This window comes from Pituophis catenifer, unplaced genomic scaffold (genome assembly GCF_029215685.1).
Source record: "Pituophis catenifer annectens isolate HBS135680 unplaced genomic scaffold, rPitCat1.0.hap2 SCAF_5, whole genome shotgun sequence".
In the NCBI taxonomy this organism is placed as follows: Eukaryota; Metazoa; Chordata; class Lepidosauria; order Squamata; family Colubridae; genus Pituophis; species Pituophis catenifer.
In genome coordinates, this window is record NW_027256885.1 from 56,828,456 (window position 1) to 56,851,341 (window position 22,886).

Genomic DNA, 22,886 nt, shown 5'->3' on the forward strand with positions numbered 1-22,886 from the left:
GGGCACGGCAGAAGGCACTGAGGTCTTGGATTCTCCTTATCTCTGGGGGCAACTGATTCCAGAGGGTAGGTGCCCCCACAGAGAAGGCCCTCCCCCTGGGGGTCACCAGCCTACATTGTTTGGCTGATGGCACCCCGAGAAGGCCCTCTCTGTGGGAGCGCACGGGTCGATGGGAGGTCGTCGGTAGCAGCAGGCGGTCTCGAAGATAGCTAGGCCCGATGCCATGGAGCGCTTTAAAGGTGATAACCAACACCTTGAAGCGCACCTGGAAGACCACCGGGAGCCAGTGCAGCTCGCGCAGGAGCGGTGTTACATGGGAGCGCCATGCTGCTCCCGTCACTACCCGTGCTGCTGCGTTCTGGACCAGTTGGAGCCTCTGGGTGCTCTTCAAGGGGAGCTCCATGTAGAGAGCGTTGCAGTAGTCAAGGTGAGAGGTGACGAGGGCGTGAGTGACTGTGCACAGGGAATCCCGATCAAGAAAGGGCCGCAACTGGCGAATCAGGCGAACCTGACAAAAGGTCCCCCTGGTTACAGCCGTCAGATGTTCCTCCAAGGACAGCTGCATATCCAGGAGGACTCCCAGATTGCGAGCCCTTTCTGTGGGGGCCAAAGACTCGCCCCCAATAGTCAGTGATGGAGTCAACTGACTATATCGGGATGCCGGGAGCCACAGCCACTCAGTCTTGGAAGGGTTGAGCTTGAGCCTGTTCCTCCCCATCCAGATCCGCACAGCCTCCAGGCACTGGGACATCACTTCAAGGGCATCGTTGGGGTGGCCTGGGGTGGAGATGTACAGCTGGGTGTCATCAGCGTACTGATGGTATCTCACCCCGAAGCCACGGATGATCTCGCCCAGCGGCTTCACATAAATGTTGAACAGAAGGGGCGAGAGGACCGATCCCTGCGGCACTCCACAAATGAGAGGCCTTGAGGTCGACCTCTGCCCCCCTGCCAACACAAACTGTGACCGGTTGGAGAGAAAGGAGGAGAACCACCGCAACACGGTGCCTCCCACCCCCAACTCTTCCAGCCGGTGCAGTATGATACCATGGTCGATGGTATCAAAAGCCGCTGAGAGATCTAACAGGACCAGAACAGAGGAGCAACCCCTGTCCCGAGCCCTCCAGAGATCATCAACCAACGCGACCAATGCTGTTTCCGTGCTGTGCCCAGACCTGAAACCCGACTGGAATGGATCTAGATAAGATGTTTCCTCCAGGAATTGTGGAAACTGTCGCGCGACCACACTCTCAAAAACCTTTGCCAGGAAGCGAAGGTTGGAGACAGGACGGTAGTTGGCCAATATTGCCGGATCCAGGGACGGCTTCTTGAGGAGAGGCCTCACCACCGCCTCTTTCAAGGCAGTGGGGAAGTGGCCCTCACTCAACGAAGCGTTGATAACACCCTGGAGCCAGCCTTGTGTAACCTCCCAGGAAGCCAGTACCAACCAGGAGGGACACGGGTCCAGTAAACATGTGGCCGCACTAAGTCTCCCCAAAATCCTGTCCACATCATCGGGAGTCACAGCATCAAACTCCTCCCAGGTAACATTCTCAAGACTATTCCTCGTCACCCTGCCCTGATCTACCCAGTCAGAGTCCAAATCCCCCCGGATCTGAGCGATTTTGTCATACAGGTATTGTCCGAAATCCTCCGCCCTGCCTTCCAAGGGATCCTCCCGCACTCCCGGATGGAGCAGGGAGCGGGTCACTCTAAACAGGGCGGCCGGACGATTCCCTGATGACGCAATAGAGGCGGAAAAGTAATTAAACTTTGCCGTCTTTATCGCCACTAGGTAGGCCTTAATATGCGACCTTACCAGTGTTCGATCAGATTCAGCGAGACTGGCCCTCCAACCGCTCTCCAGGCGTCTTTTCCGGCGCTTCATTTCCCTCAGCTCCTCAGTAAACCAAGGAGCCGCCCGGGATCGGCACCGGGTCAGAGGCCGCAAAGGCACGACTCGGTCCAAGGCCCCACCAGCCGCCCGATCCCAGGCGGCTACCAGGTCCTCGGCCGAGTCATGTGCTAGATCCTCAGGAAATGGCCAAAGCTCCATCTGGAACCTATCAGGATCCATCAGGCGCCTGGGGCGGACCCATCTAATTGGCTCCGCCTCCCTGCGGTGGGGTGTCGTGGTTCGAAGGTCCAGATGAAGGAGTGAGTGATCTGACCATGACAAGGGTTTCATGTCTATATCCCCTATAACAAGACCACTCAACCACTGGCCAGAGACAAAAATCAAGTCCAGTGTGTGTCCCCCCCATGAGTGGGGCCATGAACTAACTGGGTCAGGTCCATGGCCGTCATGGAAGCCATGAACTCCCGAGCCACCTCCGACGTTTCACCAATGGACGGCAAGTTGAAATCACCCATGACCATAAGCCTGGGTGTATCAACTGCCACCGTGGCTATCACATCGAGTAGCTCAGGCAGGGCCGTTGCCATGCGGCAGGGAGCCAGGTACGTTAGCAACAAGCCCATCTGAACCCCATGACCCCATCTCACAAAGAGGGACTCACATCCGGCAATCTGTGGCACAGTGGTCTCCCTCGGACCTAGACCTTCTTTAATAATAACCGCTACCCCCCCCCGCCCTCCCCTGGGCCCTCGGCTGATGGAATGCTCTGAAGCCTGGTGGGCACATCTCAACTAGAGGGACCCCTCCCTCCGGTCCCAACCAGGTCTCTGTAATACCCGCCAGGTCCACTCCCCCCTCTTGAATAAGATCATAAATGAGGGGGGCCTTATTTACCATGGACCTGACGTTGCACAGCATCAGCCGGATGCCCAGGTCCTGAGTAACTGTGCCACCTAGTATCCGAGAGGAGCCTTGGGGACCGGGGCGCGCAATTGCTCTCAAGTAGCGAGTGCACACCCCCGACACATGATATGGTCCCCTGCTCCCGCCATATCTGCCCCTCCCATCCACCGTGCTGATGGTAATGTTTAACAGTGTTCTTTAAATACCTTAAAACTCTTTTGATTCCACTCCAGTGGTATTGAGTGGGATTCTCAGAATGCCTGGACAGAACGTTTACGGTCAGACTGATATCTGGCCTAGTCCAGCTTGCAATATACAGCAATGATCCTATCACTGATTTATAAAGTGTTTTTTGCTCAAAAGGTTCACTTTCAGCATACATATTCTTAAGGAAATCTGTCTGCATGGGTGTGTCACAAGGTTTGGCCTCTGTCATATTGCACCTTTCTACCAATTCTATAATCTTATCCTGTTGGGAGAGTTCATATCCCTTGTCTGTTTTTACGAATTGGACTCCTAGAAATTTATCGATCCGACCCAGAGGCTTTAGGGCAAAATTCTTGCTTAACTCCTTGGAGAACAACTTACATCTATCCTCAGACTTGCAGACATACAAAATATCATCCACGTAAACCAGGACTGTTTCTTTAATACCCTGGTGATTTTTAATGAACACACATTTGTCGGCTGATGAGATTGTAAAACCCATCTGTTTTAAACTATTGGTAAGGCATTCGTACCACCTTCTGTCAGATTGTTTAAGACCATAGAGGCTTTTGTTTAAAAGCCAAATATCATTTCCCTGATGATCTACACCTTGAGGAGACTTAACATATATTTTCTTATCTAGCTTGGCGTGTAAGTATGCTGTTTGTACGTCAAATTGATACACACTCTCCCCTTGTATGGCAGCTATAGTGAGTACGGTCTTCACGCTTTCAGGCCGCACTGTAGGTGAGAAGGTGTCAACATAATCGTCAGGGAATCTTTGTGAGAAACCCTGTGCAATCAGCCTCGCCTTGTAAATAAACTTCCCATCTTCAATGGGCTTTTTCTTAAAGACCCATCTTGTGCCAATTACCTTTTTGTTCGCTGGTAACTCCACTGGGGTGAATACCTCTAGTTTTTTCAAACTCTGCAATTCGGTATCCATCACAGCACGCCAATTCTGTTGTTCTTTATCAGATAACATTAAAACATCTTCACACCTTTGGGGTATGACCGAAACCTGGTCAACGGAAGTGGCAAAACCTTCATACCTTTTTGGCTTCTTCCCCCTGGTGGATCAAACTGGCCTTTTAACTAATTCTTCATCCACTCTAGTACTATCTGATAGGTTGTCCTCCTCACCATCACCATTCTTTATCTTTAAAGTGGAATGCCCTTCTTTCCATGCTGTCTCCGTCTTCCACTTTAAAATTCCCTTCAAAGGTTTGGGGGGTGTACTATCCTCCTCATCTCCAAAACCAGAGGTGTCGCTATCAGTAGATAGGCCTTCAGACACTTTTTCTGCATTTTTATTTTTACTACGAGGGGGATCTTGAGTCAGGATCTCATTTGCATGGATCCTACTCCAATTAGTGCCTTCATAAAAGGTGGCTGACCTAGATATTACAATTCTGCCATTTGAGTCCACAAACCTAAAGGCCTTAGAACCTGTCTCATAACCCATAAACCTCAGTTTGGTTGAGACTTTATCCCCCTTCTTTCTAAGCTCTTTTGGGATGTGGACATCAGCCATTACTCCAAATACGTGAAGATGCGCCAATTTCGGCTTATGGCCATACACTATCTCATATGGGGTCTTTTGTACCACACTGGACCATACCCGGTTGAGCGTATAATTTGCATACGAAACAGCTTCCGCCCAATATGAAAAACTTAAATCAGCATCCTCAAGTGCACATCTTACCATTGTCTGCAGCACACCATTCCGTCTTTTTGAAATTCCGTTCTGGAACGCGGAGTAAAGTGTGGTTCGCAAATGTATTATGCCTTTCCGTTTTAACCAGTCAGAGAACTGTGCTGAATTAAATTCAGTTCCTCTGTCGGTCAAAATCTTTTGAATATTGACCTTATGCTGGTTCTCCACTAGGCGGCAGAATTCCTTAAACTTAGACAATGTCTGATCCTTAGATTTAATAGGGTAAACAAATCCAAACCTACTATGGTCATCCACAATGGTCAGAAAGTAACAATTCCCACTAAAAGAAGCTTTCAGGGGACCCACCAGATCCATATGTACCAACTGAAATATGTGTTCAGAATATCTCAGGGATTTCTTGGGTGCAGGACTCGTTTTTGACTTCGCGATCCTGCAAATAGAACAGTCCAGAAAAATGTTACAATCTTTAACCCTAGTTCCATTTGAACATTCAGATACCTTTTGTACTACTGGGAAGCTTACATGACCCAATCTGCGATGCATGAGATGAGCACATTCATCATGTAATGGCTTGCCAATGGAGACTGTGTTGACGTTCTCAGGCTCACTCCTTCCCTGTTTTAAGTTAAAACTTACAGACTTCTTACTGTTTAAAACATTTTTACAATTACCTTTAAAATTCTCCTTCTCTTGTGTACCTTCAAAATCATCATCTGACTCAAATTGAGATTCATCATCATCACTGTCAAAAGTGGTAACCTGGTTAGTGACATCAAATCCCTCAGCTTTTGAGATGGGAGAATAATAGGGCAAACCGCTGATTTTCAACACTTCCCCAACCACATGCTTATTATTGGTAACCACAGCAGTTCCCTCTGTGAACAATATCTCTATCTTAGAGTTCTCACATATCTTCACAGTGCTGAGTAAATTATGATCAATGTCAGGTACATATAAAACATCATCAACTTCCCCAAGCCCAGGAATAAAAACCTTACCAATGCCAGGAACTCTTACCCTTTTACCGTTTGCAACCTTAACCATAGATTTATTTCCCCTTAATTCAGTAAACAGCCTTTGATTATTCACAATATCTTTGCTGGCCCCACTATCCAACAACCACAGTTTAGCACGTTGTTTCCTTGAGAGATCTGATTCAGATGTCTCAATCACAGTAACAAAGTTGTCAGCAAAATCAAATTCGTCCTTATCACCTTTCTTCGACCATCTACCCCTTCTCTGACTAGAAGTATTACTTTGTGGCTTCCATTGTGGGGTGGGTGAACTTTTCCTATACCGACCACCAGAGGGCGCCCTTTGGCATGCTCTAGCATTACGCGGGCAATCCCTTTTGTAATGACCCTTAGACCCACAATTAAAACATTATCCAACAATATAAACCTTTTCGGGGCTTTTTGACCTTCTCATTTGCCTATCCTTCCCATGGAAAGTTGCCCTATCTTTCCTCAAATTTTCTTCAGCAATTAATTTACCAGACAGAACTTCCAGGGACATGTTTTCAGGACTAATGTTATCTAGTCGGGACACAAAATTATCCCAACTTGGATCAAAGGAGTTAATTATGATACTAATCAAACTCTGTTCATCTACATGCTGTCCCCTTAAAGTTAACTCCTCCCTCATTCTATTAAGTTCACAAAGGTGTTCGTTCATATCAATACCTGGTTTCAATTTCGCAGAGTGAAATTCCCTGGAAATTCTGCTTGTTGCATTTGAATTCTTGCAACAAAACAATTTAAACAATTTTTGCCAAACCTCACATATAGTTAAACCATGTGGAATACTGGGATACAAAGCAGGGTCAATGGCTGATAGCAAAACACAAAACGCTTTGTGATGCAAAAGATCAGTTTCCATAGTCCAGGGTTTTGAGGGAGGCTCCAACAATAGCGATAACACATTTTCCCTCATTAAAATTACCTGTACATTTTTAGACCATTCCTCTAAATTCTTTCCACTAATGTGTAAGGTTTTAAAACCAGATGGCAAAATATTTGCATTTATAGGCGTAAAATTGGGAAATTGCTGCCCCCCATGATGCTGCAAATTTTTAAACTGACAATAGGGCATAGGGATCACAGCAGTCGGCTTAAAAACTGCCGATTGGTCATTCAATAACAACCCTCCTTCGATAGGGGGGGTCAGATTTTCAGGCTGCATGGGCTCAGAGTTCATCCGTGCCTGTGATGCAGGATGCAAAGACCTCCTCGGCTGTCCCTCTGTAGAAAACCTTGAGCGTGCTCCTGGAACCTCAACCTCGGTTGGTATAGTCCCAGAGATAGCTCCAAAAACGGGCCGCCATGGGAAAGCCCGTTCCATTTACAACAGATGAGGGGCGGGTTGGAGGCATCAAGGATGTACTAATACTGGCTGCTGCTGCACGTTGAGCCAGGAACAACTGAAAATCACTTCCAAACAATGCAGTTAATGTTTCAATTGCACTAGCAACCTCAGTTTCGGGAGGTGAGTTTCTTACATTCAAAGTTGTAGCCACCATAACCGTATTGGTCGCCTGTGTAGTAGCTCACCCAGGCAGCATCGGTGGCATTTCAGATGCAACCAGAACTAACGATGCTGCAGTCGAAGGGGGAATAAAACTTCTAGCTTGCTGATTTAAAACAATTTGGGCAGTAGGTGGCGCCATAACATTTGGCAGGGAATTTAAAACAGGCAGTCCTTTGTTTCCTGCCTTGGGTCTACAGCCGGCAAGGGGGGCTACGGGAGAAGTTTGAAAATCCCTTACCAGCCTGGCAATCCTGTCCTGTGCCATTACCGGCGCAGTTGCTGCATGCGTTAAAATGCTGAGGGCAGCAACTGGATTCTCACATGTCGTGGGGAGACCAAGGGTTCGAAGTATTATTGACCTCATCTCATCGTCTCCCATGGGTCTCACATTCGATGCCTTAGGGGACGCCCGTCCACCTTCTGCTCCTGCAAGCGGGGGAAATTCTCCTTCTGCAGCGTGCATCTCGAGAGCTGGGGCATCTGCTTTAAAACTCACAACCTCTTCACTCTCCTGCCTAACCGTTGCTTGAAGTCCTCCAGTTGAGGCAATCCTGGCTTGTTCTTCCATCAAACGGCCTTGGAGTTGCTTACTCTTGGTAAAGGCCTGGGTCTCGACTTTATCCTGTCGCATTGGTTTGATGGTAGGCATGCTAGTGCATTGTGCTATGAATCAGGTCCATTAAACCATCCTCTGCTACCAATTGTGAAGGAGGGGTTCTGAGTTCGAATGGACCGTGTCCCGATACGCACACAAACGCACAAAAGCATGCAAGTTGAGAGAGGAGTCTTAAAAAGGTAACTAGTTTAATAATAAAAAAACACATAAAAACAAACCTACAAGAAGGCATCAACAGCCTAAAAGATTCTCCTCTTAGCAAAGTCCATTTGCTCTAGTCTTCTTCCCAAACATGGGAGGTTCTCTGTGTTGTTTGTCAGTCTTCTCCTGCAAGTCTTCTCAGGAGCAAGGCAGTGACTCAGCTCTTCATAATAACTTCAGCTCTGGAGGCTCTCGGCTGTTCTCAGCTGTCTCAGTTCACAGCTGTTCTCTCAGTTCAGAGTTCCATTCTCTGGCATTGTGGAAGCTCTGCATGCTGTGAGCATATTGGCTGCAATCCTGCTGCTACTTATATACCGATCAACTGACCTTTGGAAAGCACAGGAAACTCAGAGCCAGGTAGCTGTGCTCTGATTGGTTCATTCAAACCATTCAAACTAATCAGTCAATTAGTTGCAGCAAAATGCTAAGAGGTTTTTCCTCTTGACACCCCTCCATGGCCTGCCCGCTGCTCTTGCAGTGCCTTGCACAGCACAGCAAAAGCGCATTTCACAATGGGGGAGACTGGATACCCTCCTCCTCCTGGAGCCTATTACAACACAATGTGACCCTGCCCCACTCACCCCTGGCAACTCTCTTGAGGTGGAGAGCAGGTCGTGCATCCAGCACCAACAAAGCCGGAAGTAGCCGCCCACCATTTTTCACCAGTCAGGCAGCGAGAGAGAGACAGAGAGGGAGACAGATTCAGCTTGATTCAGCTCTGTCTGCTCTCCTCTCTCTGCCTTGCCCAATTTTGCAAGGATTCAGCAGATGCTGCCTTGGTGATGGGGGGGGGAGTTTCGTCCCATACTTTGCCTGCCAAGCGTCTTCGCGGGCACCCAGGGACTATATTTTCCGGCCACTTTGGACTGGGTTGCAGTCTGCGTATGCGTATACGTGCCTGTGTGAGTGTGCTGCTGCTTGGGATGATACTTCTCTGAAGTGTGTGCAGTGATCTAAGGCGGCATCCTCGTGGGGCTGTGATGTAACAACCTGACAGTCACTCCTTTTACAATGCAAGGTTTATTTTTGTATCTTTCCAGAGACAGAGAGAATGTGGTCGAATTTCCTTACAGTTATTCCCTGGGTGTGTGGGTTGGGAAGTGGAGGTGGGGAGAGGGAGGGAGGGAGGGAGAGAAAGAAAGAGAGAGAGAGAGAAAGAGAGATGAGGGAGAGAGGGGGATGAGAGGGAGTGGGAGATAGAGAGAAAGAGAGAGATGAGAGAAAGAGAGATGAGAGGGAGGGAGATGGAGACAGAAAAAGAGAACGAGATGAGAGAGAGAGAAATGAGAGGGAGGTAGAAAGAAAAAGAGACAGATGAGAGAAAAAAGATGAGAAGGAGGGAGGGAGGGAGAGGGAGATAGAGAAAGAGGGAGAAAGAGAGATGAGAGAGGGGGAGGGAGGGAGGAAGAGAGAGAGATGGGAGAGAGACAGAGAGAGGGAGATACCTATTTCCCATAGAAAACACAGGGAGCCACAAAAACTGGGTAGGCGTGGCTGGGGGGTGTCATGTGACTGGGTGGGAGTGAGTGACATTGAGTTGGCCACACCCACCCAGGTTTTGTGACTCCCAGTGTTTTGTTTTCTGTGGGAAACAGGCCCAAGTGGCTCTTTGAGTGTTTAAGGTTGCAGACCCCTGCTCTAGGAATACCCTCAAGTAGCACACAAGGTTTGTCTGGGGTAGTGCACCCCCATTCAGAACTAAACATGATAAACCTCTGGATCCCAAGGCTCCACATACCCACAGCCACTCCGTTTTACCACAGTTCAGCTGAACCCTGTTGTCCCCCATCCAGGTCCCCACAATGTCCAGGCACCACGAAAGGGCAGCCACAACATCACTTGGATCACTAAGGATGGTGATGTAAAGCTGAGTATCATCAGCGTATTGATGGTATCTCATCCCATGGTGTTAGATGATCTCACCCAGTGGTTTCATGTAGATGTTAAAAAGGGAGCAGAGAGTACCAAGCCCTGTGGTGCCCCATAAAGGAGCAGCAATGGACTGAACCTCTCACCCCCTATCAACACTGATTGAAACCAGCCGCAAAGAAAGGAACTGAACCAGTGCAACACTGCACCGCCCAGTCCCAAATCCCTCAGGTGGTCCAAAGGATACCATGGTTGATGGTATTGAAAGCCACCAAGAGGTCAAGAAAGGTGAGGATGGATGCATTACCTCCATCCCTCTCTGACCAATGCTATTTTTGTCCCATAATCGGCATGAAACCTGGCTGAAAAGGGGTCTAGATAATCCGTTTCATCCAGGACCCTCTGGAGCTGTAATGCAACCACTTTTTTTCCGCCACCTTCCCTAAAAAGGGAAGGTGAGAGACTGGATGAAAATGGTTCAGCAGGGTGGGATCTAATGATGGCTTCTTAAGGAGGCAGGCCACACCCTCCTTAAAGGGTGCCACCAACACCCCCTCCTGCAGTGATGTATTAATCACTGCATGCACCCACTCAGAAGTCACTGTCCTGAAAGCTTTCACTAACTAGGAGGAACAGGGGTCTAATAAGCAAGTGGTTGCTCTGACAGCCTTGAGGATGCTGTCCACTTCCTCAGGTTTAACAGGATAAAACTGCTCCCAGATAATAGGGTAAGTCCATTTGCCAGGCATCTCTAATGGAATTGCACCATGCTTGGACTCCAACCTAGAGCAAATCTGAGCAATTTTATCTGTCAGGTTCCTAAAATTAGGAGAAGTGTGGTAACACCTTTTACAACTAACAAATTTTATTAAAAGGCATAAGCTTTCATGAGCTATGGGTTCCTAAAAATCCTTTGACGTTAACTTCCAGTTGACATTTTAAGCACATATCCTATCCAGTTGAGTTTGTGCAAGTAGATTCTGTTAAAAGTGCCAGTGTTTATATAGCAAATCTTCTGAATTTATCAAATTTGTATATTGCCAAGGACTCCCAGCAGGTAACAATAATACATAATAATATTGCGACTTCAGTGTTTAAAATTGACATCATCATCATCGTTTTAGCCATTGTCTATCCACTGCAGGATGAAGGCCTCTTCTGCATCTTTCCAACCAATATGGTCCTGAGCTTTCTTTTGGCAATTGGGCCCGCAATACTTGCTGATGTTGTCAATCCATCTTGTTTTAGGTCTCTTTTGTGTATGCTTTTTATCAAGTGGAATCCATTCTATGACTGTCTTGGTCCAACTGCCATCACTACTTCTTGCTACATGTGACCAGCCCATTTCCATTTCAATTATTTTACTCTTGATGATATTGTATACTTTCGTTTGTTCTTTAATCCATGTGCAGGTCTTTCTATCTTGTCTTGTAATGCCAGGCATGCATCTTTCCATGGCTCTTTGCGCCACTCGTAGCTTTTGTATCGATTGTGAGGTTAGTGTCCATGTTTCACTGGCATATGTTAGAACAGGTAGCACACACTGATCGAAAACTTTTCTCTTCAGGCATAGAGGGAGGTTGTTCTTGAAAATTACATTTAGCTTGCCAAATTCCTGCCAACCACATTTAACACGCTGTTCAATTTCCTTTATTGTATCACCTTCCATTGAGATCTGTTGGCCAAGGTATATGGCCATATCTTAAAATTGACATATCTACATTATATATTAAACATGGTTAACCAACAATATGGATGTCTTGAAGACTTCAGTCATTAATTTTATTCATGAACCTGAAATGTAATATTCATTAAAATCTTGGTTTGCTGTCCAACTCATATAGGAATGTCAGATGAAATTTGGGAAAGGAAAGGTGATATACAGTATACAGGAAAATGAGAGGATTTCTGAAGAGTATACTTGGAATTCAATTAATGATCACAGCTAGCAGTTGTTTCACACATCAATGCAATTCACTCTCTATGAACAAATCCAGATAAAGCATTCCCCACAAATATCTGCCAGCCTTTGCTTAGACACATCCAGTGAAGAAGAGCCACGATTTCTCTAGTTAATTGGTTCCACTATTGAACTGCTCTTACCATTACCGGTAGGTAATGTTCCTACCATTCAGCTACCGGTATCTTACAACAACAAGACCATTATTCCATGGCTGAGACAATAGTGAATAGCCTTCTGTATGATCCCTTTTCAGTAGAGTAGTATGCTCTCATATCCCTTCTTGTTCATCTTTTCTCAGAGCTAAATACCTAGCTCCCTCAGATTCTTCTCTTAGGAGTTTCTAGTTCTGTAATCATCATTGCAGCCCTTCCTTGCAATTGATGGGTTTTTCTCTTCCTTTGCAGCCCTTTGGTCACAACCAATCTCAGCAAGATATTCTGCAGGAAAACACCATCCTTAAAGCTACAGAAGTGCAGTTTCCTCCTAAGCCAGTGGTAACACCAGAAGCAAAGGTAAAAAGGGTTATATTTGGTACACGGGAATAGGATCAGTCTGTGCTTAGGGGCTTGTTTAATTCTACTACTGGAAGAGCATTGAATGTTTGAGCCTATTCACCACTTGAATTGCTTATCACCTACTTCTAAATCAGAGGGGAAAATGTTTTTGTACTCCATAATCCTGTTCTCTACCTATCTCTCTTCACTGGAGATGAATTCTTTAAAACAGATAATAGAGTAATGAAATAAAAGTAGGGAGGAGTAATAGCTGCCTTTCAGTTGGATTTTTAAGAGGAATTCCTATATCAAAAATGAAAACTTGACATGGACAAATCTACTTGAGGCAAATTTCATACAGCCTAGGAAGGTTTTTCTCCCAAGTTTAATTTGCTGCAATACTCTGTTAACATTTAAAAACTTGATTTGTTTCTGCTAGTATGGATAGTTTCTTGCCTTTAAAAAAAGGCGAGAGTACTATTTTTGATTTCTGGTGCCCATTTTCTCCTTGTCTTTCATTATCTTTTAGGCATTTATTAGGCGCTGCCTGGCATATAGAAAGGAAGATCGGATAGATGTCCAACAATTGGCATGTGACCCCTACTTGCTTCCTCACATCCGCAAGTCTGTATCAACCAGCAGCCCAGCTGGAGCTGCTGTTGCCTCAACTTCTGGATCTTCTAATAATAGCTCTTCCAACTGAGCAGGGACAATAGGCCAAAAATATATACATAACTGGAACTGCAAAAGGAAACCCAGAGAGTTAGACACTTTTTGAGATGCTGCCTTGGGATTGGCAAGGAGTCCACAAAATGGCTTTAAGAAACCAGGATCAGGTTCTTTGTTTTTCTCTTGCATTCTTGTCCCATCTGAAGAGCAAGGCACCATTGATTCTTGGCAAGTATTTATGGCAACTTAAGCTAAGTGGCCAGGGAGTGACTGGTTGGTCTCATGCTAAGTGACTGCAAAGGCACTAACTGCTCTGGGCAATGAAGGGGAAAAGATGGTTCCATATACCTTGAACTTACAAACACTACAGACTCAGAGTGTGGTTCCATGATGCAGGGTGCACACGCTTACTGTGGAGAATTGTGGACTTGATGGCAGGGTAAAGAGGCTGGACATAGTCCGCTGTCAATATTTAAAAGTATGATTTTTTAAGACAACATCTCATTGGAAGGAAGGGGAAGGAATCACATAGGTCAATGCTGTGAGGTTCCACTGGAGGTTGGCATAGGATTCTTGTGCTCTCTACAAGAGAGTGCAGTGTCCTACCTATTGACAGCACCAGCATTAGCATGTTATTCCAAATACATTCAACTTTAGTAACAATTTTTATTGTTTTCTGAATACAAGGCAAATTAAATAGCAAGTCGGTGTAGCAGCCATTTTTCCTTAGAGTGACTTCATAATCTATGAGATTACAACTGTGAGCATAGATTTCTCTCCCCACTCAGCATCCCAGGAAAGCTACTATTTCATCAGGAACTTGATGGTTGTTGGCTCCCCCCTTTTGAATAAATGTTGAGTTTCTCTTTTTTTTAAATTACTCATGTAGTTCTTTGATGCTTTCATTGATGTTTCCATTAGAAAATTGTGTTCTCTTTAGCATGCACACATGCAAAAATCCTTTAGCCATAGTTCCCCTCCCCTATCCTTCCTAATTTTTCATATTTGCTTTCTGCACTGTTTTCGATGCATTTGCTGCCTTTACATCTTGAAGGAACTATCTAAAAGAGGCAGACTTTTCTAATCTTCTATCTTGTGTTTAATTTTCTTCTATCAGTTAAGAAGTGTTTTTAAATACTTTTTTTAACTTTTTCATCTTCTAAGAAAAATCTTAAAAACCAAAGAAGAATCCAGTTGCTTGAAACTTGTGGCAAGATGCTACTCCTGCAAATAGCTGAAAAGATGTTTGCTGGAAATTATTTAAGCAGTATTAAGTATGAGTCTGACCCTGGCACAGACTTCAGTTCTTCATTTACAGCTGATGATTCTTAGTCCTTTCTTAGCTTCCTATGTATGGGTAATAGCGCAAATAGAAGCAGTCAGGTAAGATGAAGGGGGTCAAATATTTTGTAAGTCAAGAGAATTGGGAAGAGAAAGCAAAGTTGGAAATAAAGACGTTGTATGTAAACTAGTATGAGGTCTTCTTTGGCTATATTTGTGTGTCAGGTGATTAAGACCTAGTTGTTAGGTGCATCTGAGCTCCCCACCCTTCCTTCTGAAGCACCACAGTACATGCACCATTTGGTCAGAAGTTGATCCTCATACTTAAAGAGAATTAAATGAGCCTACACAAAGAATGAGGAAATGCAATATGTCACCATCACAACTGAAGATATTATAAGAAGGCTTACGGTGTCTTCTTTCAAAAGATTTCCCCCAAACAGATGCTCTCACTATCTTCAACATGGGAGGTTCTCATCAGTATGAAATAATCTATGGTCAAAGCTTTGGAGGGACTGTGTCTTCCTTTTTTCTTTCACTCTCAATCACAGTTCTTGTTTCTTTTTCTAGAGAAACAGCTGATACCTAAGCAGCATTTACTGGAGACAGAAGTAGGTGGTCTGCAGGATTACCTAGATTTCTGGTGGACTACAACCTTTGCACCCATTTCTCTTAATAAAGTTGTTAATTACTTCTGAAAACATACAAAAAAGTGAAATGATTTTTTTCTTCTCCCTTCCTCCCAGCCTTCAATTTGCTTTCTTGTCTTAAAAGAAACCAACTCACACTTCTGTTTCTTTCAGGGTTCATCTGTGCCAGGGTTACTCATAGTTCTTTCAGCAAAATGCAGCTTACATTAAATGACAAAATACATAGGCAGAATCACTGCTGCCATGACAAGATATGACTCCTTTCAGCTTGTTTGGACAGTAATGGTTGACCCCTTATCTCATCCATTTTGGGTTAGTTTCTTTTATTTTTCCATGGCTGAATCCAAGACATGAAAGATTGTCCGCATCAGTGCTCAGGTCTACTATTGTAGCCTTTTGTTTCCCTATTTAAGTCTTTACTTTGGATAGATAAAAATCTGCATTTCATACTTTATCATTTAATTGTTTCTTGATCATTAGTAGAAAATCCTATCCCAAATGAGACTTACAGTACTTAATTTTGCTTTTAAAGAGAATCTTTTTTTTTTAATCACAACTTGACTTCCCCTCACCCTCTGCTCACCCATACCCTGTCAGATATTTTGATCTTCATTAGTTGTACCTGAACAGAAACATCTAACCTTTTCATAGAGTTCATCACTAAAGCAGGCTAAATCACTCTGGATGAGAAATAAAGACTGTGACTTTTTCTTTTTTTAAGCTATTGCTGAACTGGGTTTTATTTCAGGTATCCAAAGCTTTTTATTGCCACACTGTTTATTTTATTGAAAGGGAAAAGGTATATGAATTTGTAACTTGAAACTAGGCCAGACTGTTTTGGCTTTGCGCAACAGACAAAAACATAGATATTAAACAAGTTTTAAAAAACGAAATATCTTCACTTGCCTGGTTTTATCTTTAAGGTTTGCTATTAATGTGAGGCATGAAAATCACTTGAGCGGCTTATATACTGTAGTGTATATAAGGCACTCACTGGTCCTGATGAAACAATATAAGCAAATATTTATTGGATTCCATAAAAAAATACTATTTGAAAAAGATGTAGTTGCCCTTCACTAATAGAAATAGGAAGACCTGATAGATTAGTAAGTCAGTTGTAAAAATGAATAAAGCAATGTGGGCAGAAATGAAGTGCCATCCTCCTTTAAATACAGGTAATCCTCTAGGTACAACAGGCAATTTAATGAATGTTCGAAATTACAACAGCCGCCCCCCACCCCAAAAAATATACAGTACATATGACCCTATTTCAAAGTCATGATGGCTGCAGCAGCCCTGTGGTCATTCACTCTTATGATCCACCACAGGGGCCCTGCAGAGCCCTCCTGTCTCTCTCCCCCATCCCACCCTGCCAAAAACCTTCTGTGCTTGAGTCACCTCCTCACACGCCCATTACACCTCAAACTTACCTTTGAAGCTATCCAGACTTCATATTGTGGAAGGAGGGCAGGTCATGTGTCCCTGGGCTGCCCAGCGGTGATCTAAATGCGGCTGCCATTTTGTCCCACCCATTTATTTGAGGGGGGACAAAATGGCGGCCACCAGACAAACTGCTTTTCTGCCTTAGAGAGGTCTTCACAGTGTTACAGAAGCTTCTCAGTGGTACTGTAGACATTATTAAGGCAGCAGAACAAAGTAGTTTGTCCCTGGACTGTGCAGTGGCAACCCAAATGTGGCCACCATTCTGTGGCCAGGTCAAAATGGTGGCCACTTTCAAAACCATGCCATACGGCTGTGCAAAGAAACAAGTCATTCCAGCGTTCTGGAAGGCATCAGAGCTCTTCAAAAGGTAAGTGAGGAGAAGGGTGTTTGGCCTGGTGGAATGGGAATCAGGCCTAAGTTCTGGGAGGACATGGTGGAAGAGGGAAAAGGCCTGCTGGGACCCAAAGCATGGGAAGTGGAACATGGGATGTCTTCACGGTGGGGGAGGCCTTGGGAGGGTCAGGGCAGCTGGGCCTGGGCCTGTACTAGGCCTCAAATGGCCTACCTCACCCAGGAGGCACCCCACAATGCACTTATGACCCGCATGCTTGTTTTATGTTTTATTCAGGAGAGCAGGGATGGGGTAATTTAGGTGACACATTTCACCTAACGACTGCCGCAATAGCAACCATAGAGGGCAGGCTCCATTGCGGTCATATCTTGAGGACTACCTGTAAATACATACATGTAAATGGCTCCTCGCATGCCAGGAGTTTTGATAGACTCAGTCTCCAACCCTTTGGAATCAACTCCCCCTGGGGCTCCGGCTGGCTCCTGACCTCCGCACCTTCCGCCGTGAATTAAAAACATGGCTGTTTGTGGCGCCTAGCCTGGACTGAGGGGGTTTTCGATTATTTTAACGGGTTTTAATATTTGTTTATGTATGTATTTTATGTTTTAATTGGTTTGTTTTAATTGTTGTGAGCCGCTCTGAGTCCTATGGAGATAGGGCGGCATATAAGTTATATTAAATAAATAAATAAATAAATAAATGAATGAATAAATAAATAAATAAATAAATAAATAAATACTGGGAAAATGTCCATTCTTTGCTTTAAAAGTTTGTAGTATCAGAAATCCCTATTGAAAATCCAGAGCCTACTCTGGATAGATGATATTTGGATAGGTGGAGGAGATGACAAGGTTGAGCCCTACAGGGGTCAAGTGTGTCATCAGTCTTGAGTCCTTTCATGCCCACAAGAGATTTAAATCCAGCCCTCCTTGAATTCCATTGACTCTTATCTACTGCCAATTTGCCTTATCTGTTAGTAGTTTAGATTCTTGTAGAGAGTGTTAGCATGCAATCAACCTGTATTCATTTGAACAGCCTTGGATCCTGATTTCCTGCACATGACTTTAATTTGAACTACAACACCAAAAGTTTTGATGGTCTCCAAAATACCTGATCAATGGCATCCAATCCCAGAGTTGCAGCAACAACAGACAAGCCGGATGTACGCACTATCAACAGGCCCCAAAATGACTTAGAAGTTAAGATGAGAAATGTAGTGCCTAATGTGCATCACTTCAGCAAGTACAAGTCTTGACTCAACAAATGCCTTCCCATCAACGTCCACAGTCTGCCGCACCTGCCCAGGGCCAACTGCAGGTGGCTGCTGCGCTGATTCCCAAGTTTCCCAGCTGCTTACCGCCAAGATTCACCAGGGTGTCTGACAAGATGAGAACATTCCTAGCCCAGTGTAAAGTATTTATCGACACCTGACCAGGGGAGTTTCCAAGGGTCAGGTCATGAGTCTCCTTCATCCTCAGCCTGTTAGTTGACTCCACTGCCAGATGGGCACTTCCACTCATTCAACGCGACCCCGTCCTAGATAACTTTGAAAACTTCCTTGCCAGGTTTAGACAGCATTTTGGAGACCCCATTCAGATGGAGATTGCCGATCACCACCTCCACCAGTTTCACCAAGGCAACACCATGGTGAGAACTTACATTGAAGAATTCAAACTCCTTGCTGTTGATTTAGATTGGAACGAGCCAGCCCTGATTTCACAGTTCAGAAGCAGGCTTAACAGGAGCATCACCAAAGAACTAATCAGACAAGGAATTCCCTGTACACTAGAGGATATCTACCTAGCCTCCATAACAGCTGAATCTTGCCTCGTGGAAATCCGGCCACTCTACAGCAGTCCCTGCCAGCTGCCTCCTCCCATCACCACCCCGAGCCTCCCAACCACTCCAGACTTGGAGGGTAAAGAACCAATGCAAATTGGGGTAGCCAGACAAGCCCCTGCCTCAGGAGAAGTGCAACGATGCAGGGAATTAGCACTCTTTCTACTGCACAGAACCTGGAAACATGGTCAAGGACTGCCCTACTAATGTTCTGACCTAGACTTCCTTTATCTTCTTTGACACGCTGCCAAAGACCTAATTGGCAATTATCTTGGCAAGGCCACACAGAAACACAGAGTCAAAAACGGAGCTGCAAAGTATAAACAGACACCATCCACAACGTTGCTTCCTGCAAAGGCCCACGTGCCTTTGCTCTTCCTTTATGTCTTATGGGAGGGGCCAATCAACTCCAAGCCTTACTCCCAAGTCGTCCCTTTTGTTTTAACTGTTCTTGCCTTCTGGCAGCTCTGCGCATGTGTGCACTAGGAACAGGCTCCCCCTGTTCCTCTGCCTCTCTGATGTCCAACTCTGCAGGCACCGGAGTCTGCACATAACTCCCAGATGGCCCTGGCCCCATCTCTGCCTCTGACGCAGAGCCCTCGTCCGAGCCTTCCCCAGACTCCAGGACTGGCCCATGTTCCTCCCCAGCCTCCTCACTGTCTGACTCTGCTGCTGACCACATTAGTGGCTGACCACATTGATCTCCCGGGTGGAGATTTTGGTGCCCTCGGGGTTAAGGGGGCCCCTCATGGCCTTTTTGGACTCAGGGTGCACTCAGTGCCTAATTAGCCTTCAGACAGTGGAGAAACTAGGATTGAGGCTGTACTTGGTTGTAACATCATGACCCCACTATTAGGTGGAAGAATCAGTCTATTGCCTTCAATAGCCCTCATTGTCTTTCTCACTGCAATCGGCCATCTGAAAACCCCCACCAGCCACCCCTGAATTGCTAACAGAGAGATTCCTTTAGAGAAGAACACTCTGTTTCTGGTCACAGGACAACTCGCCGCAGCCGACTCACTGCACAGGACAACTCACCACGTGGGACAACTCGCCAAATGCCAGAGGTAAGGGAGAAACTCCTCTGGCCCTTGCGTAGCAATGGGGGAAGAGACATGTGTGTGTCTGTGTGTGTCTATGTTGTTGTCCCTTGTTTCTCGCCCAGATGTATACAGAAACAGCATTCTTCACTAAGGGGAGGGGGGTCTGTTTGCCCTTTCCTCCCTTTCCTTTCCTCCCTTTATCTGCTGGATCTTTTCCCCAATTTTAAACTTGCCCAGCTCCTCTGAAAAGTTTATCTCTGGCCCTTTCTCATTAGCAAGTGGGGAAGAGGCAATATGTGTGTGTGTGTTGTCCTTCATTTCTTGCCCAGATGTATACAGAAACTGTTCTTTTCTAAGGGGAGGTGGGTCTCTCTGCCCTTTCCTCCCTTTATCCGCTGGATCTCTTCCCCAATTTTAAACTTGTCCAGCTCCTCTCATGTTTGTTTGTTAATGATGTGAGTAAATCCTCACCTTTCCTCCTCTGCTCTCTTGTCTTCTGACCCCCCTTCCCCCATCCCCTGCCTTGAGTCCCAGCGAAGGCAGAGCTACAGCAGTGGCAGCTAAAAGCTGTCATTTTCACTGCCAAATGTGAGGGGTGAAAGAGACTTCATCAGAACAGCTTGCCTTCAGAAGTTGTAGGTGCTTCATCACTGGAGGTTTTTAAGAAAAGACTGGACAGCTACCTATCTGAAATAGTATATAGGGTCTCCTGCTTGAGCAGGGGATTGGACTAGAAGACCTCCAAGGTCTCTTTCAGCTCTATTCTGATTGATTGACTTGTCCAATTGCACTTCTGTAAACTGAGGTGAAAGCGAGAAGGCAGGATGCACCCTGAGCTGCTTTGCCAGGGCTGGGCTTGAAGTGTAAGGAATTTGAATACCCTGGCCCAAACTCAACTAACTAGCTAGCTAACTAACGTCAAAACCAAGAAGAGCTCTTAGCACTTTACAAGCAGGCTCCAGAATGCAGATAAGAACAGATGCAGGGGACTTCCGGTTGGTGATCCACGGCGACAAGGTGGTGAGTGAGAGACTACTGCTCCTCATCACTGTTAATCACCGTGTTTTGGGGACCCCTGGCAGGGTGCGGAGCCCGGAGAGCTTCGCGGACGATAGAGCAAGTCGGGGGAGCGAAAAGTGAAGCGCAAACACTTTTCACAAGACCAGGCGGCTCTGTCATTCCAGCACGCGTGAGTCTGCCAGTTAATGGCGGGCACGAAGCGGTGGTAACCAGCAACAGGACGGGAGATCGGAGCATGGTGATCGGTTGCTGCAGTGTCAGTTTGGATTGCCACTTCTATCCCAAGTGACGAGAAGGCTATCGGAGGAAGGAGCTGGTGGAGTCGGGCGTAAAGGACTCAGAAGGGAGCGTGCGGCGACAGGAATTGGAAGAGCGGAGTGATAGCGAGAGAACCCGACGAGCCGGCAGAGAGGAGAAAGCGTTTATTGGGAGCTTCAGCGCAAGAAGAGGCTTGGTGGCCAGGGAAGTACAAATATTACAGCATAAGAGATAAGATTTAAGAAAACTTTTAACGGATTGCTTGATGGATCGATTTGAGAGTGAGAAGCTTGAACGAGACGGGAGAGACACTGAGAACAGGAAGTGCAGCCAGTATAAGGATAAGACAGAAGACAACGGGAGAGGCTGGACTTGGACAATCTAGCACCGGGAAACCATAGAGTACAGTGACAGTGTTAATTACCTGATTTGGAAGGAGACGTGGACACGGATTATTAAGGAGCTTGGAAGTAATTTTTTTTGGATACTGCTAAGGAATTGGAACATTTAACGACAGATACACTCTTTGTTCTTGACAACAATTGGAAACCTTCTCAATCAGTATTTAGAGACCTGATATTAATTGGTAACTAATCAAATTAATCAACGTATGAGATATTTTTATACTTTTATTTATAAACTTAGTGTATTTGTTAGGTTCAGCTTGTAGCTTACTCCTAACTTGTTGGTCAGGCAATATATCTGTTTCTTTAAGAAACAACTGAGCCACGTAATCAGGGTTTGCTGAACCCTGTAATTAGGCTACAGTGCATAAATAAGCAGCGCAGAGAAGCGTTCTTTGTTCTTTGTTATTATCTTGTATATAAAGTATTTTTCTCACACGAGCTGCACGTTTATCTCCTTCCCTGTGTGTTTCTGCTCTGCTCGTTGCACAAGCAACAAATACTTTTTACACACACCCTAACAGTATTAATAGTAAGTTACTCATATTTATTGCTTTTATTAGATAGTATAGTATTGATATATCTAAGCAGGCACTGATCTTTCTATACCCATTATACTTAATTGTTCTTCATGTGATTATCTTGCTAATTAATTAATTATTTATTAAGCTTAATATATTCTAGGAATTTTAATCGTCGGTAATTATCCATATAAGTTTGATAACACTAATGCAATTGTTTTTCTAAATAATTCATTAACGTGTGGATAACATTAGACAAGAGTTAAGAGATATATTGTTTTACGGTGTTATTTGTTAAGTGAAATAATCATATTAAGAAGTCATTGGGATTAATTAAAGAAGGTCAAGGATAGGAATCTAAGGAAGAGTCTTTAAATAAATAGACCTCTCATACTTAACAAAGCAAGTAACTTAACTAGGATTCCAAGAAGTAACTAATAGTGGAAAACAGTGGCAAGTGCCGCTGAATGATTATTTGGAGAAATATTGAGAAAATAATAAAAGAACAAAAGTCAATCTTGAAAGAAATGGCAAGTATGACTTCAACAATCCTGAAAACTGGTAAAAAAAGTACCATCCAATCCTACCTTAGCAATGTCGTCCCCAGCTACTCAGAAGTCATTAGAAGGCTTGCAGAAAATAGATAAACCTCCAACAACCCCAACATTACAAACTGTACAGTCCTCTCTGTCACTAATTCAAGAAACTATGTTAGTGATGCAAGAGAAACTGCTAAATAACCACTCTGAATTAAAGTTGGATATCCATGTGCTAGACTCAAAAATGAATGAGAACCAAGCTTCAATCGCTAATAATGAGAGAAGAATTCAAAAAGCAGAACAAAGGATTGAACAAAACGAAAAGAAACTGGATATGGTAGATCAAACTTTTTCGACGCAGAATAAGGAAATCGAAGACTCATTGATACAACTCAAAATGGACAAGGCCGCATTCTACCTCCGTTTTCAAAACATTTTTGAAGATAAAGAAGAAGACCTGGGTGGCAAGATGGCTGAGTTGATTGCGGATGCTCTCCAGCAAGACAAACAGGAAATAATTAGAGAGCTTCACGAGGTCTATAGAGTGCAAAC

General features: G+C 44.9%; 1 protein-coding gene across 1 annotated transcript in view; it reads left to right on the forward strand.

The window, feature by feature from the left end:
- LOC139317523 (serine/threonine-protein kinase tousled-like 2) overlaps positions 1-13,099 on the forward strand; it is a 178,845-nt gene extending 165,746 nt beyond the window's left edge. Inside the window, exons 7-8 of the mRNA XM_070944597.1 lie at positions 12,226-12,333; positions 12,845-13,099. Of these exons, the coding sequence (XP_070800698.1) occupies positions 12,226-12,333; positions 12,845-13,018 (282 nt within the window). The 3' untranslated portion in view covers positions 13,019-13,099. The remainder of the gene's footprint in view (positions 1-12,225; positions 12,334-12,844) is intronic.
- Positions 13,100-22,886: the final 9,787 nt, after the last annotated feature.